Source organism: Salmo salar, chromosome ssa11, assembly GCF_905237065.1.
Source record: "Salmo salar chromosome ssa11, Ssal_v3.1, whole genome shotgun sequence".
NCBI lineage: Eukaryota > Metazoa > Chordata > Actinopteri > Salmoniformes > Salmonidae > Salmo > Salmo salar.
Window position 1 is genome coordinate 84,891,660 of NC_059452.1, and position 12,190 is coordinate 84,903,849.

The 12,190-nt window shown below is 42.1% G+C and overlaps 1 protein-coding gene across 7 annotated transcripts in view; it reads left to right on the plus strand.

The window, feature by feature from the left end:
• Nucleotides 1–12,190, plus strand: part of LOC106563228 (retinoic acid receptor RXR-alpha-A) — a 153,855-nt gene that overhangs the window by 121,231 nt on the left and 20,434 nt on the right. For all 7 annotated transcript variants that reach the window (XM_014128611.2, XM_014128610.2, XM_014128612.2 and 4 more), the window contains one exon: nucleotides 10,675–10,804. In XM_014128611.2, the coding sequence (XP_013984086.1) occupies nucleotides 10,675–10,804 (130 nt within the window). The remainder of the gene's footprint in view (nucleotides 1–10,674; nucleotides 10,805–12,190) is intronic.

Genomic DNA, 12,190 nt, shown 5'->3' on the forward strand with positions numbered 1-12,190 from the left:
ATTTTTGTACGCCGATTTGGCCGATTTTAATTTTAAAAAAATACTTTTTTAGACCTTTATTTAACTAGGCAAGTCAGTTAAGAACACATTCTTATTTTCAATGACGGACTAGGAATGGTGGGTTAACTGCCTTGTTCAGGGGCAGAAAGACAGATTTTTACCTTGTCAGCTCAGGGATTCAATCTTGCAACCTTACGGTTAACTTGTCCAACGCTCTAACCACCTGCTTTACATTGCACTCCACGAGGTTACGCGAATGCAGTAAGAAGCTAAGGTAAGTTGCTAGCTAGCATTAAAATATCTTATAAAAAACAATCTATCAATCATAATCACTAGTTCACTACACATGGTTGATGATATTACTAGTTTATCTAGCCTGTCCTGCGTTGCATATAATCGCTTAGTTACACGTTGCTCCAACCATAAACATCAATGCCTTTCTTAAAATCAATACACAGAAGTATATATTTTTAAACCTGCATATTTAGCTAAATGAAATCGAGGTTAGCAGGCAATATTAACCAGGTGAAATTGTGTCATTTTGCGTTCATTGCACGCAGTCAGGGTATATGCAACACTTTGGGTCATTTGTCAGAATTGTACGTAATTATGACATAACACTGAAGGTTGTGCAATGTAACAGGAATAACGTTTTGTTTCGAGATGATAGTTTCCGGATTCGACCATATTAATGACCTAAGGCTCGTATTTCTGTGTGTTTATTATATTATAATTAAGTCTATGATTTAATAGAGCAGTCTGACTGAGCGATGGTAGGCACCAGCAGGCTAGTAAGCATTCATTCAAAATAGCACTTTCGTGCGTTTTGCCAGAAGCCCTTCGCAATGCATTGCGCTGTTTATGACTTCAAGCCTATCAACTCCTGAGATTAGGCTGGTGTAACCCATGTGAAATGGCAAGCTAGTTAGCCGGGTGTGCGCTAATAGCGTTTCAAACGTCACTCGCTCTGAGACTTGGAGTAGTTTTTTCCCTCGCTCTACATGGGTAACGCTGCTTCGAGGGTGGCTGTTGTCGATGTGTTCCTGGTTCAAGCCCAGGTAGGAATGAGGAGAGGGACGGAAGCTATACTGTTACACTGGCAATACTAAAGTGCCTATAAGAACATCCAATAGTCAAAGGTATATGAAATACAAATCGTATAGAGAGAAATAGTCCTATAATTCCTATAATAACTACAACCTAAAACATCTTACCTGGGAATATTGAAGACTCATGTTAAAAGGAACCACCAGCTTTCATATGTTCTCGTGTTCTGAGCAAGGAACTTAAACGTTAGCTTTTTTACATGGCACATATTGCACTTTTACTTTCTTCTCCAACACTTTGTTTTTGCATTATTTAAATCAAATTGAACATGTTTCATTATTTATTTGAGGCTAAATTGATTTTATTGATGTATTATATTAAGTTAAAATAAGTGTTCATTCAGTATTGTTGTAATTTTCATTATTACAAATAAAGAAAGAAATAAAAAATCAGCCGATTAATCAGTATCGGCCTTTTTTTGTCCGTCAATAATCGGTATCGGTATCGGCATTGAAAAATCAGAATCGGTCGACCTCTAGTCCACGCACACCCGCACAGTCGTGGAGAGGGCAGTGCAGCGCCTCTTCCCCCTCAGGAGGCTGAAAAGATTTGGCATGGGCCCTCAGATCCTCAAAAAGTTCTACAGCTGCACCATCGAGAGCATCTTGACTAGCTGCATCACGCTTGGTATAGCGAATGCACGTCACTTGTTCTTGACCACAAAATGCTTCAGAAGGTGGTGTGGACAGACCAGTACATGACTGGTGCCGAGCTCCCTGCCATCCAGGACCTCTATGTCAGAGGAAGGCACGAAAAATTGCCAAAGACTCCAGCCAACTTAGCCATAGACTGTTCACTCTGCTACCGTTCGGCAAACTGTATCGGAGCATCGGCTCATGGACCAACAAGCTCCGAGACAGCTTCTACCCCAAGCCATATGTAAGACTGCTAAATAGCCAGACTGCTAAATAGTAAATTAATGGTATCCAAACAATATGCACTGACTCTATCTTGCACTGACCCTATGTACACTAGACTTCATACACACACACCATATAAACACTCACTCATACACACTACATTGACACTCCCACAGAAAACCCACACACATTCATATACACTACATATGCACATACACACATAACACACACACATACCGACACAACACAAACACACGTACATATGCATTACACACACACACACACACACACACACACACACACACACACACACACACACACACACACTAACACACACACACACACATTCGTATTATTATCTATCCTGATGCCTAGTCACTTTACCCTGTCTTCACGTATGTACCTCAAATACCTCGTGTACGTACGGTGTATTCGGAAAGTATTCAGACCCCTTGACTTTTTCCACATTTTGTTACATTACAACCTTATTCTAAAATGTATTTCAATGTTTCTTTCCCCTCATCAATCTATACACAATACCTCATAATGATAAAGCAAAAACAGGTTTTTAGAACATTTTGCAAATATAACTGAAATATCACATTTACATAAGTATACAGACCCTTTACTCAGTACATTGTTGAAGCATCTTTAGCAGCGAGTACAGCCTCTTCTTTGGTATGACGCTACAAGCTTGGCACACCTGTATTTGGGGAGTTTCTCCCATTCTTCTCTGCAGATCCTCTCAAGCTCTGTCAGGTTGGATGGGGAGCGTCTCTGCACAGCTATTTCAGGTTTCTCCAGAGATGTTTGATTGGGTTCAATACAGGGCTCTGGCTGGACCACTCAAGGACATTCAGAGACGTGTCCCGAAGCCACTCCTGCGTTGTCTTGGCTGTGTGCTTAGGGTCGTTGTTCTGTTGGAAGGTGAATTTTCGCCCCAGTCTGAGATCCTGTGCACTCTGGAGCAAGTTTTTATCTCTCTATAATTTGCTCCATTCATCTTTCCCTCGATCCTGACTAGTCTCCCAGTCCCTGCCATTGAAAAACGTCCCCAAACATGATGCTGCCACCACCATGCTTCATCATAGGGATGGTGCCAGGTTTCCTCCAGACGTGATGCTTGGCATTCAGGCCAAAGAGTTCAATCTCGGTTTCATCAGACCAGAGAATCTTGTTCCTCGTGGTCGGAGAGTCCTTTAGGTGCCTTTTGGCAAACTCCAAGTGGGCTTTCACATGCCTTACTGAGGAGTGGCTTCCATCTGGCCACTCTACCATAAAGGCCTGATTGGTGGGGTGCTGCAGAGATGGTTGTCCTTCTGGAAGGTTCTCCCATCTTCACAGAGGAACTCTGGAGCTCTTTCAGAGTGACCATCGGGTTCTTGGTCACCTCCCTGACCAAGGCCCTTCTCCCCCGATTGCTCAGTTTGGCCGGGCAGCCAGCTTTATTAAAAGTCTTGGTGGTTCCAAACTTCTTCCATTTAGGAATGATGGAGGCCACTGTGTTGTTGGGGACCTTCAGTGCTGCAGACATTTTTTGATACCACCCAAATCTGTGCCTCGACTCTTGGCTCGGAGCTCTACGGACAATTCCTTTGACCTCATGGGTTGGTCTTTGCTCTGTGGGACCTTATATAGATAAGTGTGTGCCTTTCCAAATCATGTCCAATCAATTGAATTTACCATAGGTGGACTCCAATCAACTTGTAGAAACATCTCAAGGATGATCAATGGAAACAGGATACACCTGAGCTCAATTTCAAGTCCATAGCAAAGGGTTTGAATTCTTATGTAAATAAGGTATTTATGTTTTGTATCGTTAATAAATTAGCAAAAAGTCAAGGGTCTGAATATTTTCCAAAGGCACTGTATCTAGCTCAAATACCTCGCACCTTTGTCTATTGCTCTGGTACTGGTACTCCCTTTATATAACTCCACTCTTGTGTATTTTGTTCCTCTTGTGTTACTGTTTTTCTTTTTTAACTCTGCATTGTTGGGAATGCCTCGTAAGCAAGCATTTCACTGTGAATTCTACACCAGTTGTATGTGATTTGATCATCTAATCGAAGGATGGTTTTACCGACAGCGTCTCACCAACCTCTGGTTTCTCATGAATCCTACTGGAACAACAGACACAGAGCAGTTGTGCAGGAGGGAAGGAGGGAGAGAGGGACAGAGGAAGGAGGGAGAGAGGGACAGAGGAAGGAGGGAGGGAGTGAGTGCTTCTTCTGGGACTCGTCTGTTCTGGGGGAAATGTCCTGTGAAGTGAAGGTAGAACTCTGAAGGCTGTTATGTGAGTAAATGGGAGCTGTTTTTGGGTAGATGGAAATGTACGTGATGAGCGTTGACATTTGGGAGGAGAGGGAAAGGAGAGGGGAGGGGCTGGCAGCTCTCTGACACACTAAATCACTCTGTGTGTGTGTGTGTCTGTCTGGGCTCCGCCTTGCCTTAACTACTCCGCTCTACATCTCACCGCTAGGGCTCTGACACCAACAGGGGGTGCCCCGCAGGAGATAGAGGAGGATATCGATCTTTTCTAGAAATCTAGCTTTGATAAAGGCAGAGAAATACCAGTTGTTTTGGTCGTTTTCGAGTAATTCTTGGTCATTTCTAGTGGATCCATATTTGTAGGTTTTCGTTTATTTGTTGCTATGGTTTAAGGTAATGGTTGTAATGGGGAGTTGTAGTTCAATAGTCCATGTAGATTGGGTAGTGTGTGACATTTTTATTAATCTAATTTGCCCTAGCTAAAGACAACTGCTGAGACATCTAGTTCCCCTTCTACTGATATTTCAATTGACACTGAAAACGATCCTCATAATCATATGAAAAGTTAGGAGTAGTGATGCATCGATATGATTTCTTTTGGCCGATAACAATATCCGATATTTTCCTTGCCAAAAAACCTGATACCGATAACCGATATTTGAAATTTTAGCGGCCTTTTAAGCATTCTAGTACAGTTAAATAGTTAACACACACACATGGACGCAGTGGTCTAAGGCACTGCATCTCAGTGCAAGAGGCGTCACTACAGTCCCTGGTTCGAATCCAGGCTATATCACATCCGGCCGTGATTGGGAGTCCCATAGGGTGGCTCACAATTGGCGCAGCGTCGTCCGGGCCGTCATTGTAAATAAGAATTTGTTCTTAACTGACTTGCCTAGTTAAATAAAGGTTACACTCACCATACACCACACTGACCAAAAAGTTATTTTGTTGGCATTTATATATGTCCCCACTACCAGTAAAACATAATCAAAACCTATTTCTTTCACTTACTTGCTGTGCTGTTTCGTGGTTCATTTGTTCAGTCGTTTCATTCTCAACCAGGATTTCTATGGAACGCCGTTTGGGTCATTGCGTGTCAAAAAAGATACACGTCAAATAACACGACATCAATAGCTATAGTTAGTTAGCTAACTATATAGCTAGGTGTCATCATCTAAAATAACTCTCATTTGTAAGACAGTTCTTATTTGATTAATGATGGTCGGACCCATCTATGTGAAGCTAGCCACAATAAGGATTAGCCACAATAGTGGACTTTGCGCTTAGCCTTCAAAGTAAAAGTATGGCATAATTATACTATTTGTATTCATTTGCATCACTGTCAAAGACATACGTTTATTTTGAAGGCAAACCGCAAATTACACGATTGTGCCTAATCCTTATTGTGGCTAGCTTCACCACACATAACCCGGTCCGGTCGAGCCTCACTAGCCAGATGAAGCTAGCTGGCTGCTTATAACGTTAGCTTTGGGCAACAGAGTTAAGTAGCTGACTAGCTATTTATTTTCATGAACTGAAGTTCAATTTCAATAGGCGGACAATAAGTGGCAACCTAGAAAATACTTACTCACAAGGATTCCTAAATCATTGCTAAGAATAATGAAAATGACTGCAGTTTCTACTGGTCATTGTTTTTAGGCTGGTTGTATTGGTGCTAGCTAGGTACCAAGCTAAAACTAGCTACCCCAGAAGTTGCGCTCAAATAAATTATTGTATTGTGAACACATTGTTCGTGGCCGGTGTTTGCAGAATTTTTTGTACAGCTTTGACAGTGCTACTGCATCTTTTTTGACACGCAAAGACCCAAACGGTGTTCCGTAGTATGTATGTTGTGAAACTAATAGCAGTGACGCTATTACTGTGTAACTCCGGTAGGGCAACATCTGAAAAATAGCGCACTTGGTAGTGTGTACTGGTGCTTGACCAGTCGGCTAAAGCCAACATCACCCACAACAGAGAACAGTTGATTGTCAAGGGCAATGAATACCATTATCTTGGCTTTAATGGATTTCGACCTTTGAGTTGTCTCGCTGAAATTTTCTTACTCTTTCAAATGACTGCTTGACTTGTTGACTGCTCGATCCACACAGCAGACATTGTGTGGACTAGTTTAGGAATGCTGTGTTGCACGTGTAGCGCAACATTTTACATGGCGTCATTACGTCATTTACCTACGTTATATTGGTATGCACGGTAACTTTGACATCGGTTTTTAACATTGGCGTTAAACTAGACATCGGCCGATTCCGATATGTTCACCGATATATCGTGCATCCATAGTTAGGAGTCGATTAAACAAGGGTAGAGAGGCACAGTCAGTGTTGGAATGTGTCCCCGTGCGGTGTCCCCTTGGCAGGCAGTCCCAGTATATTAGGATCCCCTCTGCCCCGTGTGTTAGTGAATCCCTGGGCCAGGGCCCGTGAATGCACACCATGAATGGGGATTGCTACTGTCTAATGACCGGGGTTTGGCGAAGCTGAATAAAGTGTGTTTATCTCATGGTGACCTAGAACCGGAATTAAACAGGCATTAGTAACATGCCTCCAGTCAGACAAGCCAGGGCCTTCTCTTCAAGGAGGGAGGGATGGGGAGGAGTGGGGTAACACGCCATTCCCTCTGTCTGGCTCTTTCTCTCTATATCCCTCTCTCTTTCGCTATGGATTTTTCTCATTCTGTCTGTGTATAATCCAACCTTGTGTGCTGTTTGAATCGGTCAAGTTGTATAATTCTTTCTCTCTCTCTCTCTCTCTCTGCTGTGTCTGTCCAAACAGAAAGGTATGCTAATGTTGTTCAGAGGGTACTTGGTTGTGGGTACTCTCAATACTCTTCTTCAACAAACAGACCATCATGAGATCTTTACTCTCAACTCACAATTTTGTTGGATATTTGGATTAGGGACAAATTATCTATTGACTACCACATTTCTCTTTGTTGTCACGCAACTGTAGTGGGGTTTAAGCAGAATATGAAAAATGTAAAAGCCAGTCTCTGATCTCTCCCCTCCACAAGTGATCAAAATTTAATAGGACGATATGCAAGCCAGGCATTTCCGTGAGAGGAGAGGCTGAGATGGATATTGGTTGTGAATAATGCACACCAAAGCCTTCAATTCAGTCTGGAACAAAAAACACTCATGTTTGCGGCAAGCATTAAGCGGTGTCCTCAAAGCGTCTCTCATAAGCCCAAACGCTCACACTCCCTTTCCACATCTCTCTATCTCTTTCTCAGGGGAGGGTTACGTCTCTCCTCTGGGGAGGGTTACGTATCTTTCAGAAAATGATCAGCTGGCCCCCTATCCTCCAGAGTGAAGGATGTTCACAGAGAAAGAATGTAAGAGTTTCTCTCACAGACAGCTATGGGTTCTGTAAGGTCACGGTGGTCCCTCTTGGCCTGGGCCCGAATTCACAAAATCTTCTTAAGAAGAAACGTATACTTGAGTGCCATTTTTTCCTTAACTTTATACTTAAAAATACATTCATGAAAAGTTGCTATTCCTCAATAAAGTTCTTGAAAATGTTCTTAAGTTTCTTCCTATATTTCATTGTAAGAAAATAGTTGGAAATATTCTTAATTCCAAGATAGCTAAACCTTTGTTTTAAACTCAAGGCAGAGAGAAAATAAGCTAATGAAAGCAATTGAACATGTTTAATTCACTCACAAACTTAATCTGATATTTTCAGTATTGATTGTTTTAAATCCAATAAAAGAAACTGACCAGTAATCTTAGTAAAAATATGCTATTATGATTGCCCTTGCAAGCTAGATAGCTAGCTAGCTCGGTTGCCTAGCGACAATCATCTTAAGAAGATAGTTAAGAAGTTCATCATTGTAAATAAGAATTTGTCCTTAACTGACTTGCCTAGTTAAATAAAGGTTAAATAAAAATACAGTTATTCTCCCAGACCTCGGAAGGCATTGTGGTCTCTTCCACTGTGACTCCCCGTAACATCCTCTGACTGGTGTCTTCTCACTCACCTCCAGTGAGGTAATATGTGCTCATGGCAGGAGTGTGGTCTCTGTTCTCTCCTGTCATCTTCATGGTGTATATAGTGAGAAACGAGGTCAGTGTAAACACGGCTAAGAGAGCCATGCAATATTCATGAGCCTTCACCGTGTTTAACGAGAACTCTGGGAGTTGTATTCTTTTGAGAGGCCTCGACAGGGACACAAAATACAGCCCCTTTTGTTTTGTTTTGTTTGGGCTGCGGCTGCCTTAGGAATGAATTAGCAGATTTGTTTATGTGTTTGAAGGAGAAATACAGGCGGGAAAACTGTCGCGCTGAGCCGTGCGGTCCACAACGACTCCCACACAGATCAGATGCTTCAATATTTATAAGATGCTTTTTTTTCTCCTCCCAAAGAAAAACTACTTTCAGTTTTCAAAACAGTGCTGGCTTTGTGTCTGGTTAACTGTTTCATACTGTTTCATATTTCAAGTGGTTGTGTCTGATTCTCGGCAGTCAGTGAGAGTTTCACACTATAGGGAGGGAGGAAGGAAGGGGGGATGGAGTGGGTAGTCTTAGGCCTGAGCATTAGAAGTAGAGGAAGAATGGAAGGAAGAGGAGGTGCAATTCATTTTCCTCATCTTACTCTAATCTTCTCCAGAGAGCTACAATTGTAGTTGAGATCTTCCGAGCTTTCAGCATTGATATGTGAGATTTGGTGAGAGAGAGAGAAGTTGGGGAGCGAGAGAAGATACGTTTTTTGTTATTGATAACATTGATGGGGCTCTATTTTTCTCTCCACTGGATATGTTTATACGTTAGAAGTGCTTGCCTCCTTCACTAACCACGGTTTCCTCCTGGGTTGAGTGAGGCCTCGAGTGAGGCCTTCAGTTTGATGGCTTCTAAAACTTGAGGTTTCTTTGCTCTTGTCCATTCACATCTGTATTTCATCCATCCTACACTCTCTCTCTCTCTCTCTCAGTTCTTTTCCTCTATCTTTCAGATCTCTCACTTTCATGTTGTCCTCTCATGAACATGAGAGGCTAACTTTTCGTCCATATACTTTACACTTGGACCTTTTTCTTCCAGACTTTACTCTGTCTGAGTCAGGAATATAACCCAGGTGGTGAGTGAAAATACAGTCTCACTAGTCCATATAATTCCAGAGACTATAACTTGTTTAGCTTTCTTGAAAGCTATTTCTTAAAGGGAAATTCTGCCACATTTCAACTTCATATTCAATATCTCCAGCACCAAACCAGTGTCTACATATGTGAAAACGGTGCGTTTCAATGATTTGTGGTTAAAACGATAAGAAGAAAGGTCCTAAAAAGAGTTTAGGATTAAAAGCAAAAAAACGTTGATTTTCAAAAACTGCAACGAGTTTTTAAAATGTTTTAACTTTTGAAGATGTCATCGGGTAGCTCTTTTTTTTCTACAAAACATAGAAATGCACTGTAGACATTGCTATTGTGCTGGAGATAGAGAGTAAGGTAGTAAGGTTGAAAAGTGGTGGAATTGCCCTTTTAAGACCCATTCTCGTACGCTCACGCATTAAATGAATTCACACTTGAACGCCCAAAGAGTTTTTCCTTAACTCTGTGTCAGTTCAACCTCTTTTTGCTCTCTGTCTGAACACTCCAAATGGCCTTCTCTAGGTAGAAGTTTTCCAAAGGAATTGCTTGCTTGGAGAGAGTCATTTTTTACTGCTGCTTCTCTGCAGGTATTTCCTCCTCGGGCTGGGACAGAATCATTGTTTGTTTTGCCTTCCTGCTCGCTCCTCCTCAGAGGTGATCATTCACAAGGCAGGGGTGTGTGTGTGTGTGGGGTCTTGGCTCAGCGGATCAGGCCCTGTGCTGCTCTCTCATCCGGTGGTGCACTGCTGTGACTGGACACATACTGTATGCAGCAAGAATGCACATGCACACAGTGTGTTCGCATAATACACACTCAACCACACACGTCACAATTTATAAAACGGGGGGGTCTAATCCTGAATGCTGCTTGGTTAAAACCGCATTCCAGCTGAGGTCTATTCCACAAGTTACCACTGGCTAAATCTATGATGTTAAAATGCCTATTTACTCTGTTCCATTTGACTGCACAATCTACTGTCTCATCAACCCAGCCAGGCAATTTATAAACTTGATCTCCACTATAAAAAGCATCTATCTCAAATTTCTTTTAGACTATCATTTAGTTTTCAACAGCAGAGATTTGTATAAACATTGCTGTCTGTCTCTCCGACATTTGGAACATTGTTTCAATTTTCAAACTAAATCTGGTAACCCGTTGTATAAAAGTGATAATGGCCTCAAAGCCGGTGTTTGGAGGATATATTGGCACGGTTTGCAACATGCGTGCCAATATATCCTCCAAACACTGGCTTTTTGGGCATTATCATTTAAGTATCTTTCAGTCTTTGCTAAATGTATTTGTGACAGCAAGCCTTCCCGTGTGTCTCTCTCCAGCCCAACGACCCGGTGACTAACATCTGCCAAGCAGCCGACAAGCAGCTCTTTACACTGGTGGAGTGGGCCAAGAGGATCCCCCACTTCTCTGAGCTGCCCCTGGACGACCAGGTCATCCTCCTACGAGCAGGTGAATTCAACACGACCAGGTCATGAACATTCATCAGACCACATCAGCATTCCCATGGGCAGGTCACTGCAGCATTATGGGCTTTGTAGGCTATTTGTAGGTTAAGAGCAGTCAATCTCATAGAATGAATCATCTGTCATATTCTTTATGTATGCTATCATTATTTGTGAGGGTTTTTTTAAGTATTTTCCCTATTTGTTGCCCTTGCTGATTGCTTGTCGCTCCTTATACGACGGGTGGGTCTAATCCTGAAAGCTGATTGGTTAAAACCGCATTCCAGCCGGTGTCTATTCCACAAGTTACCACCGGCTAAATCTATGACGTTAAAATGCCTATTTACTCTGTTCCATCTGACTGCGCAATCCACTGTCTCATCAGCCCAGCCAGGCAATTTATAAACTTGATTTTAAACTAACATTTGGTTTTCAACAGCGGAGATTTGTATAAATCTTGCTGTCTGTCTCTCCGACATTTGCAACATTGTTTCATTATTCAAATTCGATCTCCAGCTGTCCCATAGTAATGAACGTGTCGGGAGTCGGGACAAGACAGGAAGGGAGCTTTTCTCAGCCAGTCGAAATTATGAATCAACACCATTTTTATGGATATATACAAAGAACTATCAATAGAAAACAGGCAAAATGAAATGAAGTGCAGCTAGATTGAAGTCTTTCCAGCTTCTGTTTGAAGTGATTGTGTTAGCTGTGTTCTAGGTTAGCTCTCAAACAACAGTGTCCTGACAAGAGAACTTATGTTCTATGCCAGGTGAAATCGCGCATCATTAGCTCATTGTTATGGATGTATCCAAATAAATGTCACTAGAAAACAGCTTAAACAAATCCAAATGCAGCTACTTCATTGTTATTCTGGCTGCACTGGTTGACATGACCGTAAGTTAGTAGTAGTTGGCTAGCTAGCAAGCAAGGGATAAGAACGTTGCCAGCCAATATGGGTCGCGTCCATAGATACAGAACAAAAAGACTGGCAACCGAACCGATAGTAATGGACAACCAGTCGGCTTGGGTAGCAACCCTAGATTTGTGTCAGGACTATATCTTGTGGAAGGATGAAATAGTATGAATGAATTCATCAAAATATTTGTTTTTTATAAAAATATGTCTATCATTATTTGAATATGTTGATAACTTGTTGTATAAAGCGATAATGCCCTCAAAGACGGTGTTTGGAGGATATATTGGCACGGTTTGCCGGCCCTCCACGAACCTGTGCCAATATATCCTCCAAACACCTGCTTCTCGTGCATTATCACTTAAGAATTACACAGTTCACTTCCAACCTCACCCTGAGGAAGCCGATCCATCCCCATCCATCTCTCTAACCCTGTCCTACCCCGTCTAACCATTCTCCTTCTGGTACCCATAGTGA